Raw genomic sequence first — 27,341 nt, 5'->3', positions numbered from 1 at the left:
CTTTACAGCTGTGTTTCAAGGTTTCTCTGATTCTCAGCCATTTTGGAATTTGGAAGGTTCTAGAGAGCTGGTTTCCATTCCTTTTAAAATCTATTTTGAGTCCCTCTGCTATATAAGCATACTTGTAACTGATTTTTAAAAATTAAATGAAAATGCTATCTCAAATCTGTTTCCATGTTATATGACAAATCAACATGGGCTTACAAAATATTTGTCAGCAATACAGCTTCATCACAAAACCTTTGATGTGGGTAATGTGTAGGTTTACACTTCTGAGAAGCAGTCACAAAGCATAGCATTAGGGTGACTCAAAATAAAAAAAATTACTATTAGAATAGAAAATGACAACTCAAAATAAAAAAAAAATTACTATTAGAATCGAAAATGACAACAAATATTTGATCTAAAACCAAAACGAAAGCTTGTTTATCAACAGAAAGTTGCTTAAATAAATAAATCACTGCCCTAAATAGCTCTTCAAAATAATAAATTACGCCTTAACATGTCATTTCAATGAAACCACGTACGGAATAGGGCTTTGGACCTTCTTTGGGAACAAGTGGTAGTTTTATTTTAGCTAGACGACAGTAGATAACAATTTGAGAGAATTAGGGGATTACGTATGCTTATGGATAGACCCAGCTTTCAACCTAATCACAATGGTTAATCAACTCATCACAAACGGTGTCCTGAAATAACAGAAAGTAAAGACAAATCCTCTCTCCCAGAAGGAGACGGTCCCTCTCATCCTTGCCTACTAACCCCAATCAGCAGTGAGTATCCCCCTTGAGTGTGTTGCCACCGTGAGGGTTAACTGCCACTTGTAAAGGTAGGGAGGCCAAATTAGTAGGAAAATCGACTCATTTCCCTGAGATACTTTGATTCTTGGGGTTGTCGAAGTGTAATTAAAATGCAATGTCAACTTCAGATGTCCAACATAATGATTCCTTAACTCTGTGCATCACTCGGCGATCACCACGGTTGGCACAGGCAATGTCTGTCACCAAACGTCACCTCAGTATTGCTGACTGTATTCCCAATGCTGTACTTTTCATCTCTGTGACTGAATTTTACAACTAGAAGTTCATATTTCTTAATCCCCTTTATCTGTTTTACCCCCCCCACCTCCCCTCTGGCAACCGCTAGTTAGTTCTCTATATTTAAGTCCATTGTTCCTTTGTTATATTTTCAGGATTCCACATTTAATCGAAATCATATGGTATTTGTCTTTCTCTGACTTATCTCACTTAGCATAACACCCTCTAGCTCCATCCATCTTACTGCAGATGGCAAGATTCCATTCTTTTTTATGGCTGAGTAATGGTCCATCGTATTTACACACCACGTCTTCGTTATCTCTTCATCCGTTGTTGGACACTTGGGCTGCTTCCATGTTGGCTACTGTAAATCATGCTGCGGTAAAACCAGGGGTGCGTGTATCCTTTCACATGAGTGTGTGTGTGTGTGTTTTCTTTCCTTTGGGTAAATACCCAGGAGTGGCGTTACCGGATGGTAGGCTAATTCTATTTTTAATTTTTTGAGGAACTCCCATCCTCCTTCCCGACAGTGGCTGCATCAGTTTGCATTCCCACCAATGGTGCACGAGGGTGCCTTTTTCTCGGCATCCTTGCCCACACTTGTTGTTTCTTGTTGTTGTTGATTTCAGCTGTTTTGACAGGTGGTAGATGATATCTCATGGTGGTTTTATTGGCATGTCCCTGATGATAAGTGATGTTGAGCATCTTTTCATGTGTCTGTTGGCCACTTTATGTCTTCTCTGGAAAAACGCACATTCAGGTCCTCTGCTCATCCTTTAACTGGATTTTTTTTTTTAAAGTGTTGGGTTGTAGGAGTTCTTTATATATTTTGGAATATTAACGCTTCATTGAATATGGCATTTGCAAATATCTTCTCTTATTCACTAGGTTGCCCTCTCATTTTGTTGATGGTTACCTTTCCTGGGCAGAACCTCTTTATTTTGGTGTAGTCCCAATAGTCTGTTTTTGCTTACCTTGCCTGAGAAGATATATCTAGAAAAATGTTGCTACGGATGATGTCAAAGAGATTACTGCCTGTGTTTTCTTTTAGGAGTTTTATGGGTTCAGGTCTCACATTTAGGTCTTCAGTCCATTTTGAGTTTGAGCTTATTTTTGCGTATGGTGTAAGAAACTGGTCCAGTTTCATTCTTTTGAGGGTAGCTGTCCAGTTCTCCCAGCAGTATTTGTTGAAGAGATTGCCTTTTCTCCATTGTATATTTTTGCCTTCATTGTAGATTAATTAACCATGAAAATGTCAGTTTATTTCTGACCCTCTCTCTGTTCTATTGATCTATGCCAATACAATTAATTACTGTATATAGCTTTGTGTAGTATATCTGAAATTCTGGGATTCTGATATCTCCAGCCTGGTTCTTCTTCCTTAGGATTGCTTTGGCGATTTGGGGACTTTTTACGGTTCCATATAAATTTTAAGATTATTCTAGTCCTGAGGAAAACATTAATGGTATTTTGATAGATTGCAATGAATCTGTACTATGGACATTTTAACAACATTCTTCCAATCCACAATATTTTTCCATTGTTTGTATCCCCTTCAATTTCTTTCATCAATGTTTTATAAGGTTTCAGAGTGCAGGTCTTTCATCTCTTGGGTTAAGTTTATTCCTAGGTATTTTATTCTTTCTGGTGTAATTATAAATGGGATTGTCTTAATTTCTCTTTCTTCTAGTTTATTATTAGGTCTAGAAATGCAACAGATTTCTGCATATTAATTTTGTATCCTGCAAAATTTCCAAATTCATTTATCAGTTCTAATAGTTTTTCTGGTGGATTTTTAAGTTTCCTATGCATAGTATCATGTCACCTGCAAATAGTGGAAGTTTAACTTCTTCCTAACCAACCTGTATGCCTTGTTCTTTTTTGTTGTCTAATTGCTGTGGCTAGGACTTCCAGTGCTATGTTGAGTAAAAGTGGTGAGAGTGGGCACTGTCTTGTTCCTAATCTTTGAGGAAAAGCTCTTAGTTCCATCAATCTGTTCTATTTTTCTTTAGTATCTATTTATTTCTGCTCTGATCTTTATTATTTCATTCCTTCCACTGGGTTTGGATTTTGTTTGTTGTTTTCTCCTTTAGGTATAAGTTCAGATTATTTGATATTTTTGTCTCTTGAGATACACCTGTATTGCTATAAACTTCCCTCTTGATAGTACTTTTGCTGCCCCCCGCCCAAAGATTTTGGACTACTGTGTTTTTATTTCCATTTGTCTCCCATGTATTTTTAAATTTTCTTTTGATTTTTTTGGTTGAATCGTTCATTCTTTAATAGCATGTTGTTTAGCATCATATATCTGTATTCTTCCCAGGTTTTTTCTTGCAATTGATTTTTATTTTCATATCATTGTGGTCAGAAAAGATGCTTGATATTTCAGTCTGTTGCAATTTACTGAGGGTTGTTTTGTGTCCTAATAGGATCAATCTTAAAGAATGTTCTATGTACTTTTGCAGGGAGTGGATATCGTGTTTATGGATCGAATGTTCTATATATACCTATTATGTCTATCTGGTCTAATATGTAATTCAAAGCCACTGTTTCCTTGTTGATTTTGTCTGATTTATCCATTGATATAAATGGGGTGTTAATGTCCCCTACAACTATTGTATTACATATTTAAGTGCTCTTCTGTTGGATGCATAGATATTTATAATTGTCATATACTCGTCAGATTGGTCCCTTTATCATTATGTGGTACCTTTCTTTGTCTCTTGACATAGTATTTGGTTTAAAGTCTATTTTTTTTTTTAGAGTATTGCTACCCTGGCATTTTTTTTTCTGCTTCCATTTATATGGTGACTGTTTTTCTATCACTTTACCGTAGTCTGTATGTGTCTATGTCTGAGATGAGTCTCTTGTAGGTGGCATAGATGGAGTTTTTTTTTTTTCCCCATCCCGTCATTCTATGTCATTTCATTGGAGCATTGAGTCTATTTAAAGTCATCACTAGTAAAAATAAATATAAGGTCATAATTGATAGGTATATACTTATTGCCATTTTATTTGTTTACCAGCTATTTTTACAGTTCCTCTCTGTCCTCCCCCTTTTTTTTTCTCTTACTCTATTACCTTGTGGTTTAATGGCTTTCATTAGTGTTATGCTTAGATTCCTTTGGCTTTATTTTTGTGTGAACCTACTCTAGGTTTTGACTAGGTTCAAAGGTAACTTCTTCTGTGTATGGCAGGCTATATTAAGTTGATGGTCTCTTAGATTTGAACACATTCTAAAAGCACTAAGGTTTTACTCCCCCTCCACATTTTATGAATATGTCTTATTTTCCATCTTTTTTATTTTGTGTATCCCTTGACTGATTTTTGTAGGTACAATTAATTTCATTAATTAATTAAAAAGAGAAAGTATTGTTTTAACCTCCTTACTGGCTTTGTAAGTGAATAACCTACTTTCATTTGGGATATACTCTTCTGTTTCCTCATTTTGTTTAACTCTCCACATTTGTTTGTATGTATGTATTAGGTAGGTCAGCGATGGCTCCCGGTCTTGAAAGTAGTGACCTAGTATAGAAGATTCCTGTAGTGCCAAGAGCGCAACGCACCCTAGTCACTTGAACCAGATGCCTCAGGAGTGGCGCCTGTGTGGGCTGTGTGTGCTCTACTGTTGTGGCTGGGCTGCATCTGCCTTAAGTCCAGTCATCTGTAATGGCCTACCTTTCCCTCTGTGGGTGCCCTGGGCAAGGTCTTGTCCCTGTGCTGTTGAGGGGGCCTGTCTGTTGTTGCCACAGGCTTGTAGGTCAGCAGAGTCAGTAGTCAGGGGAGCTGTCCAGACTTATTCTTTCTGCCACAGCTGTGGGTGCACCAAAGGGAAGGCCTTTTTCCCTGTGCTGGCAGCTGAAAGGCCTGACTATGGGAAATGTGGTGTGCTGAGGTGTATGGTTATCCTCCCTTCTCCCCAGAGCAGGAGTTACTTTGGAGGGCTGGCTGCTAAGCAGGTTGAATGAGATGGGTCTGGAGGGGAATGTGGGAGTGGGGCTTGCAGTGCCAGTCAGGTAAGTGGAGAGGGTTAACATGGGCTCCCAAAGTGTCTGGCTCTCTAGGCTGGTGCCTGCCAGCACTTTTTCCCTGGAGAAGTCTCCCGAAGATCCCTGCCACTCCAGTGCACACTCGGTAAATAAATGTCCTTCACTCGTATTCCAGGCACTTTTCAAATTGCTGTTTCTGTGCTGTCTTGGCAGCTTATTTATTATGCTGAGTCTTTAAAGGCGGGGACTTACTTTTCTGTTGCCCTCAGGCTCTTTGGAAGTAAGCCCACTGATGTCTAAAGTACCTGGACTTAAGCCCAGCTGATTTTAAACACTTGCCAAGTTAAGGGTCACTGGTTTTCAAAGCCAAATGGCATGGGTACTCATTTTCCCAGTGTGGGTCTCCAGTGCTGGGGGTGCCTAACTCAGGGTCTGATCCTCCTGCTTCTCTGTGCATGCGGTGTCCCTCCCAACTGTGATTAATTGCACAGGAGACTTGGTTCCCAACTGTGTTTCCACACCTCCTACCCTTTTCAATGTGGAATCTTCTCTATGATTAACTGTGGAAGGTTTGTCCTGACAGTCTTCAGAGTATTTTGAGAGTTAGTTATACAAATATAGATGTTATCTTGGTGTATCTTTGGGATTGAACGAGTTCAGGATCTTCTGATTCTCCTATCCTCCTGGCCCCTTGAAATACTTTTGATCTACACCATCCATTTTGTCCTCTCAGATGGAATTTAAATAATTACCCTCCACAATATAGTTAGAATCGAAGGGAATGGAGATTTAAGTTACTTGCTGGCTTATAAAACATATCCAGGAAGACACATGACTAGAAATGGAATATGCATAATTTGAAAATTATGGTATCTAAAATAGTTAAGATATTCATTAGGAAAATTTAAAAAAATTTAAGTAAATTTCATTAGATTACTATATATTAAATACCAATATTAATACATAATATGTAAATGCTAATATGTGTAAACTATTATAAGCATATATATTATATAGTTATTATATTAACCACTCACATTGTTTAAATAGTTGTAGGGATTGCCAATTCTTTAAGTGTTATGGAGGAAAGGTGAATAAAATATAACGTGTACCTATCTACCCCAAATAATGGAACATAATTGGTGGAAATAGTCACAAACTAGGAGACAAAACACGATAGCTAATAAAGAATAAATATGGGAAATAAGTGCAACAATTAACATTTCAGGGGTGTTGTATCTCAAAGATAGATATTTAATAGTCCTCCAATTCTGTTTTATATAGATGGTATCATTTTAATTTTTATTAGGATTTTAATTCTTACTTTTTGACAACAGCAGGAAAACTGCTCTGCATTCCTTTTCTGTGCCAATGAGAAAAAAGACAGAGGCAGGAGATGGTCATCTCACTAGGTGAGGGAGGAGATCTGTTGCTATCAGAGACTTCCTACACTAAATCCCTAAGGCTTAGGTGTATTACCGTGTCAGTAAAGAATAGTCACACAAGCCCTTCTTAAAACCAACCCAGATACATTTCCTTTATCCTTTCAGAATAGCTTCCCTACTGCTGCTTTCCTGGGATGCAAAAAGAAAACCGAATGAGTTGAATATGATTTGTTTCAACTACACTGTGACAAATAGCATCATTATTTTCCTTTTTCTTCTTGGCATTTTTTTGTTGTTGTTTCTATAAATTAACCTTTGGGACTTTCAGCCTCAAACAAATAGTTAGAAAGCTGGTCAGAGGCAATATTCATTGGAGCCTAGATCTCCAAAACTGTGTCCCCGATCTGAGCAATTTTTTGAAGAAGGGGAAAGAAAAGAGTAAAAGAAATAAAGTGCTACATGCATATATAATAGTTTTATTGCTTTTAATTTTGAGGCCTCATCCCTTCTCAACCTCTGGGAAGGAACAAGCAGCTATCTTACCTCCAGCTTTTCTCATAGTAGTAAGCTCATTGCAGGGACTCACCAATTGTGTATCCCAAACCCAAGAATGATAAAAGGGAATGAAATTGAACCAATCAAAAAGCATCCTGGTAGATGTAGAGAAAGGACCACCCACTGATATTTTCCCTCCATCTACTCCTCCAAAGTAAACCACTTTTTAATAGCAAATTTAGCTGCCTTGCCAGATCAAAATACATCTCACTCGGAAGGCTTGGCTGGCACTTATGAGCCAAGAAAATGCAAACCAAGTTAGGTAGGGAGAAATATGAAATAATATTTTCTTTCAAAACCTAAATTGACATTTGATGCCTCATATGTGAACTTCAGATTGACTTGTGTTGCTGCCTGATTCACAGAAGCTCAAAATAGTTCCTCTCCCTATGTGGCTTATTATTGCTTTCATGCTTACTTCCACCTGTAAATCTTCTAATTAGAACAAATCAGGGAAGATATTTCAAGTAAATTAGTGGATTGAAAGGTCAGTTCAAAAATAATATAGTAGAGTTATGTTAAGATAAAGCAGACATTAGCTCACAAGTCAGAGGGTTCACTTGACGCAGACTGTAAATTATGAGAAGGGGACCACGTCTCTTTTATCACTGTATCTCCAACTTCCAGTACAATGCCTGGCATAGAATCTGTGCTCAAATATTACCAGAAATAATGTAATGATGTGCTATAATAGCTTAGTACAGATGTTCACTCTGCTTTCAGAATGCCAACATGATGCATTCCTTATCTACTCCTTGACCTCAAATTTAAGGAGTGAAACACAACAGCAATGTCATCAGGACAGAATAAGTAAAAAGAAATCCACTTGACATACACAAGGAAAGCAACGGGGCTAAGACCTGAAAAACGTCAATATTTCCAAAGACATGAAGTTACCATGAGAACACTAGGAGGGATGAGACTTCATAAGCTATCCCATCTAAAGAGCCACCGGTTCTATTCTGGGATATCTAAGACTAACAGGTTGTCAGAAAACCAGGAAGGCTGTCTGGGAACAACAGGGCAGTCTGTAACAGAGTTTCTGAAGGAGGACATGAGTGAGACTAACAAATATGAAAAACAAATATGTCAAAAGGTGTTCAGAGGGAGAAGGATGCCTTCTAGAAAATGATCATTCACAGGAAAAGAAAATTGCCTTTTATTTTTTTTAAGTACACATTTAGGATTGGTAATGATCTCCTAGGGCATTTTATAGACTCCATTTCTAGTTTGCTAGCTGTATTAATAAGAGAAACAAGCTCTGATTAGACCAACTTTACTTGCCCTGAAAGGGCAAACATAAGTAAATCTGAATTAGATTGTTTACACGGAATACTGCTTATAAGGAGATTCATTGTTTTTCTGAGATCAGCAGAAGCCTGAAAAAGATGTCTGACTTGCTAATTTTGAAACCAAAGAGCAATGTAAGGCTGGAGAAAAAGTAAATCGGGGGAAAAAATTCTCAGTGTCCGGAAAGGCAATTAAACTGATCATTAATCCCAATAGCAGCTATAACATTATTCCCTTCGTGTCACAGCAACAAATTGACTTCTAGGCAACTGACTCTGGGATTCAAGTTAAAAAGATGAACTGGTTATATACCTTGCTAGGTCCCATTTCCACGCTGGACTAAACCTTTATCATTGGTTACAAATCTGAAACAGAGCGAGCTTCATGTTTACTAAGGCATATGTGTACAATGGGTTGTATCCCATATTTACTTATTTTCTGAAATATATATATGTATAAATATAAATATGTAACATATGATTTTTAGACTTTAAAATTGACTCTTCTTACTAGCACAGTCAACTACATTTTTAATGAAATGATAGAAATTTCTTAAAACTCCTACCGATCCCTGAGAATGGTCCAGAGCTCTCCACCTAGGCACACTTCCATCAACATGTACAAATATTTGCTGTCCTTAAACGTCCTGTACAATCTGTGGATTGCAAACAAGAAAACAAAGGTTAGAAACGTGGTTGTCTTTGAAAAGAATGTGTTTTAGGTGCTCAGATTACAGTCTTATGCTTGGTTTTCTAAGCTTGAAATGTCATTAAAAGGAGAAAGGTCTGTTTGCAAATAGGGAATAGGAGGCAACAAGCTCCTGACCAAGATGTGTAAAGGGTGGGGGCTGGGCTGTCCTTGGCAATGAATGGATTAATCCAAATGATTATGGACCAAGGTGGCTTCTTGGGGCTCCTCCTGTCTCAGTTTAGCTGATTTTTAACACATGGACTCTTCAGCCCTATGTAGTATAAACATGCAGTATAAAATAGGTGCACTTTACAAATGCAGACATGAATGAAATTCTCGTGCCGTTCACCTAAGTTCACCTTGTGCCCTGTTTTTAAGTGCCACTGACAAATTAACTAGAACAGGCTTTGTTTTGTCTATGAAAACTCCTCGTTATCTTATTAACGTTCTCAAAATATGGAGATGGAATAGTCATTTCATTTTTTTATCTTCAAAATTTTAAAAATGTACATATTAGTATTCAAATAATCTAATTTTTGTATTTTGTCCTTCAAGCTGCAAAAGAATTCTATATAGGGTCACAGAGAGCATCAGCATGGGATGTTAGAAACGGAAAGATCTTTGGGAAAACCATGTGCTTTTCATAGAATCTGATTCTCTTAAAAAATAATAATAATAATAATACAAAAACACCCCCCTGCCCCGAAGTTTAAGTCTAACAAAACTTTCCTAAAATCAGATTTAAAAATCTGTTTCCTGGTTGAATGAGATGCGTAACGGGGAACATGGGAGGCGGTGGGTTTTGTGGCTGACCTGCCACCCACCCGGAGTGGGAAAGTCAGCCCCAGGCCAGGCCTTTACCTCACTATGAAGTCGGAATGCGCCCCCTGCATGATCTGCTTCTCGGAGCGGATGTGCTCCTGCTGTCTTGTGTCCACGATGTGGCGTTTCTTGAGAATCTTCATAGCAAAGGTTTTGGATTCTTCACTTTTCAACTGGACCTGAAGAGAATAAGTGAGAAAAGAGAATGAGTGAGAAACAGCCCATAGTGTTAATATAATAGGGTGCTTTCTTATGCTCAAATTGCCCTGGGCTCGGAGCACACCAGGGATCCCCCAGTGCCCCCTGACTCCCAGGGCACATCCTTGCTGGAGCCGGGTATAAATCCAGGTCCACAACCATTGTCCACTCTTCTTCCATGGGGCCAGATCCACTGAACTAGATTCTCAGTGAGTTCTGTGCCCACTGGGCTTGGAAGAGGGCAGGTGCATGGGATTCTCTCTGTGTTACGTCACTTCATAGCACACAATGTGTTTGAGCATATTTGGTAGTTTCTCCCCTGCCATCCAAAAAGCATAGAAATGAAATTTTCCAATTTCCCTTCACGTGAGCATGGTGAGGGGAGGATCCTCTGGACCTTTACACTCTTCCTCTGTGGTCCGAGCCCGCAGACATTCCCACAGGTGTAAAATTCAGGGACACAGGAGGACTATCTGCTGAGACTGCAGAAGTGGGTACTGTTGGCTCTTCTCTCTGTATCTCCTAGTCTTGCCCTTCCTCTAAAAAATTTTATATATAATTATATATAAAATTTTATATATAGTATATATAGTATATAGAATATGTATATAGATACATATCTATCTAAATATAAATATTTTAACAAGATTTTTTTCAAGAGATTTTGAAAACTTTCTTCTCAAATATGCATGATGGCTTTAATCTTGTCTGACTTCAAATCTGACCGCTTAGTTGTACTAACTGGGAAGCTCAGCTGGGATGTCCCTGCTGCCTCCACGCCACTGGCGCAGCCCCACACGGCTCCCAGTGCCTCGGGTTCTTCGAATGCCATTCCTCAGGCCATGGGTCTGTGGTTCACTGTTTTATAAACAATTTTTTAAAAAGATTTGATTTTTAATAGAGAGAGGACAAGCAATGGGGGGGTTAGCAGAGGGAGGAGGAGATGAGGAGCCGGACACAGAGCTCGATCTCACCACCCTGAGATCATGACCTGAGCTGAAACCAAGAGCCAGATGCTTAACCAACTGAGACCCCCAGGTGCCCCTCCACAAGGTGACTTGCAAGGAAATTAAGAGATCTTGATGATGTGGCTCATCACTTGATGGTAATATAAAAGTTCTCCAGTGCCATTGAGCGATGAACAGAATGTTCCAGCCTGCATTATTTGGAACTAATGAAAGCCTTGGGGAAACGACACGACAAGCTGTTTCTGCTGTTCAGCCCAAGTATCACTGTCGCCCGGAGTTGTGAATTGTTTACTGCTTCATCTGCAGGGCAGCGGAATTCTGGTGTCTTGTTCATGCTCGCGCGTATAGACTGAATTGGGCCCAAGAGGACATTCACGTGGCACGTGGAGACCACAAGGACACTTCACAGAAATGGGCCCTGTCTATAGGTGTGATGGGGTAGAGAGAAGAATGCATATTCCAATAGGCCTTAGGCAGCCAAGGGCCCTCCACTCGTCTGTGAAACTCTTTCAGCTGACAGATTAGTGTGATTCAAATGAACTCAGTTGTAGTTCACAGTAAAACACAAAACGTGAACACCCACTTGTAAAAGAAATCTGGAGGGGAAGCATGAAAAAGGAGCTGTGTTCAGAGTACTAAACCTCAGAGAAGGCATGAAATCATTTTCTCTTCGGAGTGTGATGACTTCAGGCCCTGGTGTAGTTTACACCCCTAATGGAAAACTTAGCCATTCATCTTCACCATGATGGTGACGTGCGTTGTACACAGGATGGGGGCAAAGAGCTCTGCCTTTGGGGGTCACGGGTCTGAACCCGAACCCTGACTCTGCTTAGCTGCTTCTCTGCTCTGAGCCCCAGTTCTTGCTGAAGATAACACTGTATGGAGTTATTGTGACTCTAAGCAAGAAAGTGCCAGAAGTGGGAGATCACCAGTGGTCTCTCTGCTGCAGGCCCACCCCGGCCAGCCGACTCGACGAGATAGCGTACATCGGGTGTCTGCTAAATGAAGCCAGATCCTCAATCCTCTACCTGAAACACTCCAGTGGCTTCCCATCTCACCCACAGTAAAGACAAAGTTGTCACAGAGGCCACGAGGTCCTACACCATTTGGACTCCAGCTACCCCCTAACCCACTCTGCTGGGGTCACCCTGGCCCCTTGCTGTTCCTGGAACGCACCTGGGATGTTCCTCGGTCTATGTGCTCTTGCTTTTCTGACCAAAGATTTCCCCACACATATTCGCAGAAGTCACCCTCTCATTTCCCTGCTCAAATGTTTCCTAAAGAGCGTGTCCTCACACCAGCCTCCGTGCAAGAGTAACCACCCTCTTCTCCCCTCCCTGCTTGATCGCTCACTATAGCTCTTATCACCAGCCAATGAACTCCATATTTTTCATGACTTGTGTAGTTCCTGTCTCCTCTCACTGGCCTATCAGCAACCTGCGGTGGGGGATCTTCTTATCCAGAGTCCCTGACACAGAGTAAATGCATATTAAGTACTGTTGACTGCAAATCTAAGAAAGAATGCAGCCAACCATGATGATCCATCACCGGCCAAGCCACAGCGGAGCTGGTGTCTCAGCTCCACACTTCCACACTGTGTATCTCTTCACCGAACAGGAGAAAAACAAGGGAAACTACAAGGACAAGCCTGTAGTGTTTGGTCTTGTTCCTTTGTTTCAAAGTGCCCTAATTACACACGGAAGGGCAGAAACTATTTCTATGTGTCAACAGTGCACAGGCAACACACACGGCCACATACCTATGTGCTTCAGCCTCCAGTTTTCATTTGTATTTTTACAAGATGTTTTCTTAACCCAGCCGTTTCCTTGATGACTAAAATGTGACATTTCCAACCACAGAGCCTACTAGATTAATAAAATCACCTCTAGGACAATGTCCAGTTGGCTGCCAACAAGCGCTTGGGGTCAATCATCTTTCAAGACCAAGGCCATCCCCTAAACAATGCTACGTTTGAGTTCTGAGTTCTCCTCCAATGAACACATCCCCCAATTCCGTATATATTGGCCATTGCTGTTATAACCAGCTCATCACTGTTCTACCCATCCCAGATGTTTATTTCACTGTAGTTAGGATATTAGGTAAATCCTTGACATCCTTTGCTCGTTCTTCAATAGTTTTGCACTGTCTATTAGGGAGAATCTATGCAGGGAAATAAACGAAGCTCTTGGGGACATCAGAGAGAAAAGGGACTTGACCTCTGTGGAACACATCTCATGCTGGGCGCATCCATGTACATTATTTTTAGTCCCGACATCAACTCTTAGGGGTAGGAGGACCTTGAGAAGTTGTATTTGGCATAACAATGTAGTCAAATTTGGACTGAACCACACTATTCATCTTCTTAAAGGACTTGCCATTTGTTGTGTTTTTACTAAGACTTCATCACCACTGACAATAATAGCTAACATTAATAAAGCTCGTATTAAGTGTTGGGAACTGGGCAGACCGGGTGGCTCAGTGGTTTAGCGCCGCCTTCAGCCCAGGGTGTGATCCTGGAGTCCCGGAATCGAGTCCCACGTCAGGCTCCCTGCATGGAGCCTGCTTCTCCCTCTGCCTGTGTCTCTGCCTCTGTGTCTCTATGAATAAATAAAATGTTTTAAAAAAATTTTTAATGTTGGGAACTGTGTAATAAGTGAGTTTTCTCCCTTAATCTTCTAGGCAACCCTTTGAGGTACTACGGTCATCCTCAGTTTTCAGAGCAGCTAAACAAGGACTACCAGAGAGGGTCATATCTTGCCCAAAGCCACAGAGCTGTCAAGTGGAGAACCAGGTTCATCCTTAAGTCTTGTTGGCCCAAGTTATTTCTAGTATATGCTGCTTCCCTTCAGCTGAATATAAAACAAACTGCCAGCACAGTGACTGATGCTTTACAAATGAGGGTTGAATGTAACGAGCTAACTCGGAGAGCCTCTGTGAGAAAAGCTGACGTGTGCACTATTACAGTGAAGCTTCACCAATGCTGCACCTGCCAGAGCTTCACTGTCCCATTTCCTAGGGACCTCAGTGGATTCTCAGGGATCATGGGTACCTGAGTGATGGCTTCTTCTTGTGGAATTCAAAGGGTAGATGTGGGAGGAGGAAGACGGTGCTAACAGCTGGTAGGTGGCAGGTGGCTGCTCCCAAAGAGGTATATAAAAACTATGGAAATTACTCTGAGTCAGCCTTATTAGTTGCCAATTTGGTAAGTATTAATTATAAGAAGTTTCCAGAGCCAAATAGCTCATCTGCAGAGGCTTTCTGTTTTGTCTTTGCTCGAGTGCAGACAGTCCCACTGTCTGGAACCAGTTGACTTCTGTAAAGACCTGTCTAGTTCCTTAGAGTATAGCCCTTAGAATCTCCACTTCCATTTTAAGCTAGAATGACACAAGACTCCCAGGATCTGGGCTCTTAACCAGGAAGTCAGGGAGCCTGAGGACCACTGGTGGAGGTAATTCAACAAACATGGTCTCTTGTGCTGAAGTTAGTTCTCTGAAGATTTTTCTCCTGATAAGCCATGTCCAACTCTCCGAATGTTTCCAAATTTTGCCATCAGAAACAATCTGAATGTCCATGCAGGGAAGCTTGGAAAAATAAGGGCTTAAACGATGACCTAGCAAAGGGAAAAAAGTGAGAGAGAGACCAAGCAAGAAACAGACTCAACTATAGAGAACTGATGGTCACCAGAGAGGAAGTGGGTGGGGTGATGGGGGAAATAGGGGATGGGGAGGATAAAGAAATGCACCTGTCATGATGAGCACCCAGTGACATATGGAAGTGTTGAATCACTATATTTTACATCTAAAACTAACATTACGCTGTGTGTTAACTAACTGTAATTAAAAACTTAAGTGTAATTCCTTTTTTTAAAGATCTATTTATTTATGAATGAATGAATGAATGAATGAATGAATGATAGACATAGAGAGAGGCAGAGACACAGGGGGAGGGAGCAGCAGGCTCCATGCTGGGAGCCCAACGTGGACTCAAACCTGAGACTCCAGGATCACGCCCTGGGCCAAAGGCAGGTACTGAATCACTGAGCCACCCAGGGATCCCCCAAAAAACTTAAGTGTAATTCTAAGTCTTCATTTTTATGGAAAAACATAGCCCCCAATTAATTTATATGTAATTAATATATATTATATATTAATTATATAAACACAGTTTATATATTATATATATATATATATGTAATATATATATAAAGATACAGGATACAGGCCAGCATACATTTTATGATCCCATTAATAGTATTTGTATGTACATGTGTGTATGTGTGTATCTATATGTAAAATAAATCTAGGAAGAGACCATCAGAAATGTGTTTCCCAGTTTTTTTAAAGATTTTATTTATTTATTCATCAGAGACACACACAGAGAGAGGCAGAGACACAGGCAGAGGGAGAAGCAGGCTCCATGAAGGGAGCCTGACATGGACCTCGATCCCAGGACGCCAGGATCAGGCTCTGGGCTGAAGGCAGCGCTAACCTGCTGAGCCACCCAGGCTGCACCCCCCCTCCCATATGTTAATAATGGTTTTCCCTTAGGGAAATTTTTAGTCCTACTTCTTTTTGTTTTTTTTGAATTGCTTAACTTTTGCGCAGTTAGCATATATCCCTTTTATGAAGAGACAACACAATGACGCTCATGGAAAATAAATTTTAAAGTCTCCCTTACATTGTACTACCTATGTATTAATGTCTGGTTCTCTCAAAGGATTCCAGTTCAATGGGAACAACTCTGTTAGAATTCCATGAATGCAAAGACCTTGAGAAATTGTATATGGCATAGCAGTGTATTCAAGTTTGGACTGAACCACACTATTCATCTTCTTAAAGGACTTGCCATATTCTTTTGTGCAACAAAAACTCTCAGGGTAAATTACAGCTACTTGTATTTACTAGGTCTAAGCTCTTAGGCTTTATTATGAAAGTGTTTTCACAAAACTGATCCATGGAGAATTTCACAGTGAAATGAAGTTTGTTTTTTTATTTTTCCAGTTGGTCAAACAAAGTGCCTTAAGTCTGCTCCTGTGAACTTGAGATAATGATGATTTTGTAGTAGGGTCAGCTAGAGATAGGAGATACGTGTTGTGTGGAAACAGGCAAGTGAGAGAGGAGGAAAGAATGTGTGCCTCTCTTCTCCTTCCTCAGGAATCCTTCCTAGCCTGGCTGGGTCGTATGCTCCCAGCTGTCTTCCTTTGCAGAGTAACCCACCCCACCCCCCCTAATGTGCAGGGGAGGGCACTGGTTGAAAGTGGGCGCTCTGACATGTGGCTACTTGTGTTTAGATCTCAACCATTGGGGCACCTGGGTGGCTCAGTGGTTGAGCATCCGCCTTTGGCTCAGGTCGTGATCCCGAGGTCCTGGGATCTAGTCCCACCATCGGGCTCCCGCAGGGAGCCTGCTTCTCCCTCTGCCTGTGTGTGTCTCTGCCTGTCTCGCTGTGTCTCTCATGGATAAATAAAATCTTAAAAAAAAAATAAAGTGGGTACTTGTAAACAGTATTTTACTCTTAAAAATCATAATTAAATCTGTTTTGATTAGTTGTCCCAACCAATTAAGGAAAACAAAAGAACAGGAAAATCTGTCTGAATTTAAGAAGACTTTCTTTCAAAGAGGAGGGAAAGCCAATGTTATCACAGTGACTCAAATAGCTTCTTGGACATGACAAACTCATGAGCTCATATATTCAGGAGAAAAAGGAAGCAAAAAGTTTTAAGTGCATAGAAAACTTGTATTCTATACATTAACATTGGATTGTATTCCTCAGTGTTTCCTAACCAAAAAAAAAAAAAATGCTAATCCTTCTATGAGAATTATTTTTCTCTGTGTAATAGTACTACAATTTCCGGCAAACACTACTACGGTCGTGATAGAAAAATCCCCTGTGCTTAAAACTTCTTTTCTCACTAGTTGCTCATACGGTCTTACCCCTCATCTTTCTCTCTGAACTGCATGATAACATCAGACGTTCTCTTTCCCTTAGTCAGTGTCCAAAACTTAAGAATGAATCATGGCATCTGGTTTGTTCCAAAGGACGCACAAGGGAGGAGAGCATGAGGGACTTGTCACAGCCCGTGTGACACAGATCCAGCTGACGCAGAGAATCCAAAGGATGGATGATGAGTTTAAACAGATGCCAGAGTTTAAAAGCTTTTCAGACAGGAGGAATAGAGGCATGGCACCATTACACAATTTTACGGTAAGGATTTTATGTGTAAAACTTATTTCATAGATGACCACTAAGTGGTTTATATATACGTAAATGCTCGTGTGTACCATTCAGATCAGAGGAGCATAGAAAAAAAAATAGCTTATTTTATCTGCGTTTTCCTCTGTCATTTGCACAAGTGACGATCAAGAGAAGGTCTCTTTTTTCCTATCTTTGTTTTCCTTCCCGTGTTCGCCTCAACCCCTGGTCAAAAATGCCAGTTCCGTTTGCTTTATAACTTGCCTTCAGACTTAAAATTCAGTTCTGTAGCAGGAAATGTTTATATTATTAAATTCAAACTGATCAGACGCCAAGTAAGACTATTTTCATAGAGGAGATAGTTTTCAAAAAAGACATTTAACTTTTAGTTTGGAGGAAGATCAGGAAAAGAACGTCATATGTTTCTATTTTTAAGTACAAAATGAACAAATGGTTGGGCTATTTTATAGAAGTCACTTGCAAATCAAAGAATACTTGTGCTTCTCTTATTCAGGAATTAGCACTGATTCATTTTGACTCAAAAGGCTACCTATATTGAATCAAAATGGTTTACATTTTGGAAATGTACAATTTAAATATATCATTTCTCTTCCACATAGTATCTGTGTAAAATAAACCTTATTTCCCTTTGTAGTGATTACTAAAATCAATACGATAAACTTCATTTTCCTTCATCACTGACACAAAAAGACACCTAGATCAATGGAACAGAATTTATGGTAAATTTATCACAAAGGAGGCTAGAGTATACAGTGGGGAAATGACCATCTCTTCAACAAATGGTGTTGGGAAAACCTGATAGCCACATGTAAAAGCATGAAAGTGGATCATTTTCTTACATCATACACAAAAATAAACTCATAATGGATTCAAGACCTAAATGTGAGACCTGAGCCATAAAGCTCCTAAAAGAAAACATAGACAGTAAGCTCTTTGACATCATCCTAAACAATATTTATTTAGGAAACAATAAAAAATAAACAATTGGGACCACACCAAAAGGAACAGCTTTTGTACAACAAAGGAGCCCATCAACAAAACAAAAAGTAATGTACTAAATGGGAGAAGATACTTGCAAATGGCACATCTGATAAAAGGTTACTATCTAAAATACATAAAGAACTTCTACAACTCAACGACAAAAACCGAACAATCCAATTAAAAAATGGGTAGAGGAGTCAAACATTTTTCAAAAGAAGACCCACAATGGCCAATAGACACACGACAAGATGTGTGAAATCACTAATCCAAGTACCAAACAACAGTGTCCTATTAAACACCTCGCACCCGTCAGAATGGCTGAAATCAAAACACCAGAAACAATAACTGTTAATGAGGATGTAGAAAAAAAAAGGAACTCTTACGCACTGTTGGCAGGAATATACATTGGTACAGCCACTGTGGGAAACAGTATGGAGCTTCCTCATAATATTAGAAATATTATATGATCCAGTAGTTCTACTAGTATTTACCCAGAGTAAACAAAAACACTAATTCAAAAAGATATCTGCACCTCTGTGTTTACTGCAGCATTATTAATAGCCAAGATATGAAAGCAACCTGTGTTCATTGGTAGATGAATGGATAAAGAGGATGTGGTTGTGTGTATATGTGTATGTACACACACACACACACACAGGAATATATTAGTCTTTTTTCATGACTGATAAAAAAGGATGAGATCGTGCCATTTTCTACAACATGGATGGACCTACAGGATATTATGCTAAGTGAGATAAGTCTGACAGAGAAAGATAAATTCCATATTATGGACTGTTATTTGGAATCCAAAAAATCTAAACAAATAACAAAAAAAAAACCCAGCCTCTTAAATAGAATGAACTGAAGGTTGCCAAGGGGAGGTTGGAAGGGATAGGCAAAAAAAAAAAAAAAAAAAAAAAAAATTACTTTCCCTTATTATCAAATCATCAAATATTTTCTTGTCCCAACCGATACTTGATTTCTATGCCCAATCTCATTCATATGCATAAGGAAATACTACACGCAGTTGTCAAACTTGCTTACATATTTCTAAATCACTAAAATATTTCCCATAATTCTACTTATTCTAATACTTAAAAGCACACTTCTAAACTAAAATTTGACATAGACGGAGTTGACTCCTATGTTGATGCTTCAGTTTCTTTCATTTACTGACTCTCCGAAGGTTTGAAGTGAGTTGAAATGAAACAGAGACTCCTCTGTTGCAAAATTCAGCTCCCTGAAATGTGATCGGGGTAACTCATGAAAGTGTGTGTGTTCCCGTCATGCTTTTGAGACATAAGGCATAAAGAACTTCGGGGGTGTTTCTGTTACGTACGGGAAGAATTTTAATCAAATGGCTTATAATCGGTTCTTAATGTCTTGATATGTGTTATACTGAAACTTTACCCTGATATTAAATAGCTTGTGCTTCCCTGGTTTTGTATTTCAAAATTTTCATAAGTTTTAGTACAAGTACAAATGTACTTCAAACACTGTTGAGCCAGTTCCAGTATTCAGTATTTTTTGCTCATGCTGAACAGTCACATTAAACATTTAAGCTGCTCTGTCCATGTGGAATCAGGGATGGGCCGTGGCCACGCAGTGGCTCCCCCTGGTTGAGTTTATTTGATTCCTTTTGGGGGCTGATGGTCTCTCTCTGCTCTTGCTGGGAACTTGCAAGGCAGCTGCCTGGCGTAGGGGGCTCAGAGCCAAGCCACCCGGCCCTTGGAAGCTCCTGATCTCAGAGCTCCATGTTCAAGCTAACCTGCCCTATGGGTCAGGGGCAAGCGGGGATATTAAGATGAGGGACACAGCATGAATTTGCAATAAATCACACGTATACAGTTGCTGAGCCACCCTGGCACTTACAGAATGGCTTCCTCATATTGTTCCCCCCACAAAACAAGATAAGACGAAATGGTGTAAGACCATGGCTATTTTCAACATTACTAACATATTTCCCTTCTTGTGAACGAGAGCTCCCTTTAAAGTGTTTAGATGAAAGAATAAAAATAAAAAAGTGTTTACATGAAATTTTCAGGGACATGGACTACATCTTGGCCCAAAGTAAACTACTTTATTCAGAAGCGAAATTATGATGTTTATTTTGGGGAGCAGCTCCCCCTCCTAAAAATAGCCTGTCCCGTCTACCTTATGGTGTATTCTTTTATTGCACAGGTGGAAGTTGAGAGCAGAGCCCACGTTTTATGCTTTCATCACCTGATCTGATGCCCCCAGATGCCTAATGCCTCCCTGTCTGACCTCCTCTAGGAATAGAACAGAGATACCCCCGGCTGATGGGGGTTAAGGGCATTTCCCCCTGCTCCTCCACACCACCCCTGGGCGGTGGGCCACTTGCTCCGGCGGCCTGTGAAGACATGTGGCCCTCTGTGTTGTAACGTCTGCCTGGAATGGCCTTTCCCAGCTGTTCACTTACATCCCAACCTATGTAGGACCTTAGGACCTGGCGTGATTCCCGGGCCGCCTTGGGGCCTCTGCGACCCAATCAGCTCCAAATGGTCTCCCTCTTTCTGAAAGACGAACCTGTCTCCATAATTTAGAAGTCAATACACCACTAAAGGATTTCATGTGCTCTTTGTCATGTGTGTTAGTCTTATTTTCTTATTTACAGGGAGGCAGAAATTCCTTAAGGGCAGGAATCACCTCTGCTCTTTCTGATCCCACAAAAAAAAATATATTGAGGGATTTTATAGTTGCTAAATTTTTGCTGAATGTGATGTGCCCATAAATTGTTCCAGAAAACATAAGAGAGACCAAAATGTTAACTTTTTGGATACACTCTTTTATCGCCCCATCGTAACCCTTGGAAAGACATGTCTAGTGCCTTCCAGATTTACACCAATCTTTCTAGAATAACACATGGTTTTGGAGGAGCAAAGAACATTTTACTTTACGACACTGATGTACAATATTTTTAATGAGAAATATCCTTTTCTGTAGATAGTATATAAAATTGGTAACTTCAAAAGATGCATAAGCAAGTAACGATCTGTAGTGTGTATTGAATAAATTACAGTCTACAGTAACAAGATGAATTAATACACGTTTATTAGCCTAATGTCAAAGTGGAGATGATTTCTCAGTACACGTTACAAGGAGCAAAGCCAATCTTAAGAGGTGCAGGATAGGTCGTGACCGCACCTGTTAGGCTCCTCTAGGGCCTACTGAACTGGATTGTCATTGGCCACCTGAGCAACATCCTTAGAAGTCAATGCTCTTTGTGACAATAAAGCATTTGTGTCAGCTTATACTCTTTTGAAGATTGCACCTAAAATGAGGAATGACCAGGGAAAGGGCTGGGTTTGACCCAGACGAACTTCTGAGTTTCCAAGGAGTGCGGAGCCCTGGCTCGGCCGGGTGAGCCAGGCCCTTACGGCAGGTGTCCTCTGCAGTGCGTCCCTGGGGGTACACGTGGCAGTGGTGCCCCGCCAGACCACAGCTATTCTGTTTCACTGCCCCGTGGCCTGCCAGTGAAGAAGCTCTCAAATGTTTTCATCTTACGTGGTGGGGTTTCCCTTTGCAGTTAAGCTGTTCGCCTTTCGTAACGATGAAACAAAACTCTGCTGAGCAAACCATGGATTTAGCACCTACTATCTTCCTTGATGACCTTTCGTTTTCTATTGGTGGACACAGCCCTCCAGGCCCCCCTGCATGTGACTCCGGGTGCCAAGCAGCTGGACAAAATGCCACGCTGGGGCTCTAGATCCACTACGGCCCTAAGACCCGGGTGAGGCGAGTCCTTGCGACTCGCTGCCACCCTGCCCTCTCCTGCACTGTCCTCTCGTGGGGCTGGAGCACAGGGGGCCTGTATGGTCCACTTGGCAAGAGCCAGACCCTCATGGTGCCCCATTGGGGTTCCAGGGTTTAAGAAGACTGGGGAGGAACTGGGTAGGATTCAGCAGAAACTGTTTCCTATTGAGAGATGAAGAGGTGGAGCTTGTTAACAGAGAAGAGAAATGGGTAAATACGAGCAGGCGACCTCAGGTGTACAAGGCTCAGCGGGGGAAAGATTGGGAATGGTTTCCCACCTCCACTCACGCCAGGTGTCCTAAGGGAAGGAGCTTCAGTGCTTTGTGGGGATTTAACAGAAGCCGTCACTGAGGTCATCTGAAGACCTCAGGCTCTTTGTTACAATGGAGAAATGTTTCTACCTGGGTACTCAGCAGAGCAAGGGAGGAAAAAAAGAGTAAAATTATTCCATTCCCTTCCTTTTCTGTGGGTAGAGTTGGGATAATAGATAGTTATCATTAGCATATTTTAGTAATAATAGCATCACAACACTTACTGACCTATGGTGTGAAGTTCTCATTAGGGGCTTTCACTCATTTAATCTTTGTAACCTTGTGACGCTCATGTCCTACTATTATCCTCAAGCTGGAGAAGGAGAAACTGAGGCCTGGTGGTCAGGGACCTCTGAGCAAGTGAGCGAGCATGCCCAGAGGGGAGGATCGGAACCCAGAAGGTCTGACTCCGGAGCTATTTCAGCCACGACAGTATAATGGCTTTTTTTCTTTTTCTTGTCCTCCACATTTTACCACAGAAATAAGAGCAGCAAAATATTCAAAGAAGGAAGAGCCTCTGAAAGCTCGACAGAGGCCGATATGAATAGGGGATAATCACAGCATCTATTCTAGATTTGGGTTATTATAGGTTCTTCAATTCTAAAGGAAGTTTTTTAAAACAAAGATGTACATGTGATGACGTCTGTTCGATTTCATCACGGTGGCTGTTGTTGGGTGTGATAAGAATCTAAATATTGTTAGAAGCCAGGATGAGAAAGCTTCTAGTTAAAAAAAAAAAAAAAAAAAAAAAGTCCGTAGTTCAAGGCAATAACAACAGCCCTTTCACTGACCGCATGGTCTTAGGCTCTATGCATTAATCCTGATTTCCTTCTAGTAAAAGCGGATCGTGTCCCATGTCCCCCTCCCAGGGTAGCTAGACAGGTGAAATGATCTACTGGATGTGGAGCCATATGAAGGTCACAGAGCAGAGTTCAGATGCAAGGCTTGATTATTTTAGTAAGGAAGTGGTGTCATTAATTTAAAAACATGATTAATATCAGTTTGTCAATACCCCCCCCCCACTGTCGTTGCATTTGACAAGAGCGTACCGTGATGCCTCAAGTCCTTTACGTAGATGCCCTAATTCTTCCTCTTAGAGATGCAACCTCCCCCGAGATGTCTTGCTCTTCCATGCGCTGCGCATATGCTGCTCACACTGTGCTCACTGGATTATTTATCAGTTTACGTGACTGTCTTTCCCGGGAAACTGAGTCCCTAGAGGCAGAGACTGTTTTACTTTAGACTTTCTAAGTTCGAGCAGACAGGTTGCTATAGAAATATATAATAAATGATATAGAGAGAATATAATCCAAGAAGACAGAGATTATGTCTGCCATATCTTTGTCCCTATAGTTATCTAAGTACGGCGTGCTGGTATAGGAGGCCTTGGATTGCTGAATTAAACAATTAAATATCTAATATCTAAAGCAACCACATCCGGGTTGCTAGGTTAAAAAGGGTGATTGGTGCAAATCTATTCTGAAAAGCAAGCACTTCTCTGACAAGAGCAAAAGTAAATTAGGAATGTGACCATAGAGCAATGGGCCCAATTTGTTTTGTGATTATAAAATCAATCTCCTTATTTTGCAGTCATACCTTGTAAATTAAGAGGATTACCGAGGTGTCTTATAGCAGTGCTTACTGCTTTAATGCGTGAATCATCTATTAAAAAAACACACAACTGAGTTCTTTTGCTGAAAGTGTTATTATAAACGAAATATGGTCTCCTGCAAGATAAACAGGCAGCACTGAACAAATTAAAAAGCCCATTCTTCAAAATTTAAAAAAAAAATGGTCAGAAAATATGGTTTCTGCCAAATAACAGAAAAAAGCAGTACAGATGACTTCCCGGAGGTAATAGTTGTGAATAGGACATGTCTGATAATCAACTCACTAAAATCAGTTGTGCTATAAGCATTTATGAAATAAAATTAATAGCTTCAGAGCAGAATTCTCATTCATATAAGACCATTTCTTCAAGCCTCTGGTCTCATCACTGGACAATTATTCAAGTTTCTGTTATGTGCCAAGATCACATTCTCCCCTCCAAAAACTGGCAATGAACTATTTGACAACTGTCCTGCCCGCAAAACCCTCTGGCATCGGAATTCATCTAGATTGACATAAATAATAAAAAATTAAGACATGCTAAGAAGCCTTGGCATATCATCATGCAAAATAACACAGAGCTAATCGGTAAACCAAATGATGACAAAACTCCTAACTTCGTCCTACCAGGAAATGGAGGTCAAATTTAATTTAATTTAATTTAATTTAACATTCAAATTTAATTCTCCAGAGCCAATTCAAAAATTTATAAGATTATTATCTATACCTGGGAAAAGGATTTAAATATTATCATAAAGTTAACGCGTCACGTGGGTTTCCTGGTGTTATTTTCCGGAGGAAGAAACATCATTGCTGAACGAAGGACCGGTAGGTTCAGGTGTCCATTCAGGTCCATTCAGGTGTCCAAGGTACCCTTAGTCCTGCACTGTGTCTATACCTACGTGAAAGTATGTGTCTATACCTACGTGAAAGTAGTCCATGTGAAGGCAGGACTCTCAAGCGTACCACGCTATAACGTGGACCAAAGTCTCTTGCACGCACTCTTCTCAGAGGAGAGTGAGGACAAGTCTACAATCACAACGGAACCAAGCTCTTCCTGGTCCCCCTCCTGAGATGAGTGGTGTGGGTGCTGCTCTGAAGCTGACTACTGCCCCCTGTACCACTGTTGCTGGGGGTTCACTCACTCTACACTACGACCACGGTATGTGTCATCACAAAGTGCTGAGGCCAGACTCCCAGTTCTGGCATCACTGGGCACATGTAAGACAGGAACGGTCACAGAGGAGAACATTTTTCATTCCCAATAACGAACATTACCAGGAGGTGAGTGACTGGCAAGGACTAGAGACAACGGATCGGAAGGTAAGAGTCATCACCTAAACGGCTGGCGATCTAGCCACTGAACAGGAAGACAGTCTGGGTATTCGGATTTTCATGAGGTGTTTCTTGTTTGGTTGTTTTTTTTTTTTTTTTTTTTTGGAAGTGTGAAGCTACACGAGATGATGAGATCACTTTCTAATGTACTGGTTGTGCCTCATGGCCCTTCATGGATTTATCATTCATGGTATATCTGACATTTTTTTTGCAAACTGGACCCCAACTACAATTATTTCCTGAGGTCATGGTTTTCATTAGTCTATACACATCTGTCTGTGTAGAAGAATAAAATATAACATCTAAGAGAGGAAACTTAGGCTGAGCTACTGTTGACTCCTCCTGGGATGGAGATAATACATGTGTGTACACACACGCACACGTGTATTTTGTCTCCTTAAACCACCTTACATTTTATATGGCCACATTGAACCTAATTTTCTGGTTAGTTGTTTGTGCCTCCTCACACATTTTTGAGGGAACTCTCTAGAACTTTTCCACTGTCAGCCTGGCATTTAATTGTTCAGCTGGAAGTGGTTTCAGTGTCTGTGAGCAAATTTTCAATATTTCAAAAATCCCAAGTCAACTCTTATATTCCATAAAATACTGAAAACATACAGGTCCCCGACGTGAGATCCTCAGGCCCCCAAGGAGTCCACAAATTTGTAACAGTAAATTATTTTAGTCAACCGAAACAACAATTCTGTTGACCACAGTCTTTAAAAAATAATTCAGAAACTACAAGTCATAAAATCAACCTCTGGGGGAGTTCTGCCTTTTATAGTGCTTCCTTGAGAAAGGGGTTGAGACACAAGCAAGTGTGTAAATGAACACATCAGACAATAAGCTCTTCCTGGCAAAGATCTTTACCCTCTGAGCTGTGTTTATACGCTTCAACACTCCAGTACAAAGATAACACTAGTAATAAATCTTCACTAGCTCTACGAACAGTTAGATTTTGTCACAGAATCAAAGTTCTTGAAAAAAGCAATCTAAGACTGTGTTAACTGGAAGAACTCAGAGAAACGAGTTTTCCTCAGCCCTGGATTTCTATTTCAACAGCCAACAAATCCTCACTATGAAGTCAGAAGTCAAGTCAGAAGCAGCCCGACTAGAGCGTCTCCCACCAGTGTTAACGGAAGCAGGGGGCCAATTCCATGAAACTCATCAGGACCTGAAGTTTTCTTGTCTAATGTTTTCCTTGTCCTGTTATTTTGTCTAATGTTTAGGTAAATGGCATTTTTCTCGCCTGTCAAAGCCAGAAATCCCACGGCAGCACAAAGGGACAAATATCAAACATAGCGCTGGGTCAATCTACTTTTATGGAAGGGGATTTCTCTTGTCACCTGATGGCAACAGTAACTGTTTACTGCACTGTACAGGGAGTTCCTAACATACTGTACTGGTGTCTGGTATCAGGGGCTCCTCCATGCTCAGCAGAGAGGTGGAAATTAATCTGCCTTCTCAACTAGGGTTTCTACCCACACAGTCTCAGAACACGCCAAGTCCCTTACCAGAATACTTTTTTTTTTTCTGGTTTATACTGTGATATACGAATTCTTATGTTTGCATTTCTAAGACACCGCAGGCTATGCTTGCATTTGGTTGATACATTCATGCAATATGTTGAACGAAGAAACTTGCACCAAAATGTCCTCATCATCCTAACACTTACCTGTATGTGTCTGAGTAGATAAGTGTGTGTGAAATATTCAAACCATATGATCTAATATGGTGTATATACATATATTTAAAATACCTAGAGTTACTCTAACTGGGTGCTTGCTGAATTACAGAATACTACAACATTATTTATGTTAAATTTTTAAGGCAGTATCAGACATCTTTAATAAAATAGAGATTTTTACTCATTTATCTACTTCCGTAGCTCTGAGCCAAATCCTCTAACGTAATCATGAGCTCGATCTGTAACTACAATAGTGATAATGTCAATATATATAAAGGAAATGAAATACAGGAATATGTATTATATATATACACGTATGTATGAATCTACATATAATATAAAAATATACATATCCCACTTATTTCCCTCTCTCTGTTTACATTTCCATGCAGGTAGGGCACATGATTACGTGGGTGAGCGCAGCTCAGAACTAAGGAAGCAGAGCAAAAGGCGCTTTATGGCTCCTTGTTAACGGGCTTACCTTTCGTTTACAATGAA

The 27,341-nt window shown here is 40.4% G+C and overlaps 1 protein-coding gene across 8 annotated transcripts in view; it reads right to left on the bottom strand.

Moving 5' to 3' along the window:
* Positions 1–27,341, bottom strand: part of PRKG1 (protein kinase cGMP-dependent 1) — a 1,198,973-nt gene that overhangs the window by 25,265 nt on the left and 1,146,367 nt on the right. For all 8 annotated transcript variants that reach the window (XM_072803730.1, XM_072803729.1, XM_072803732.1 and 5 more), the window contains 2 exons: positions 9,808–9,947; positions 8,822–8,911 (listed from right to left, as the gene is read on the bottom strand). In XM_072803730.1, the coding sequence (XP_072659831.1) occupies positions 8,822–8,911; positions 9,808–9,947 (230 nt within the window). The remainder of the gene's footprint in view (positions 1–8,821; positions 8,912–9,807; positions 9,948–27,341) is intronic.

Source organism: Canis lupus, chromosome 27 (genome assembly GCF_048164855.1).
Source record: "Canis lupus baileyi chromosome 27, mCanLup2.hap1, whole genome shotgun sequence".
NCBI classification, from domain to species: Eukaryota; Metazoa; Chordata; class Mammalia; order Carnivora; family Canidae; genus Canis; species Canis lupus.
Note: the sequence above shows the minus strand (reverse complement) of the source record. Positions and strands in the feature narration are given on the sequence as shown.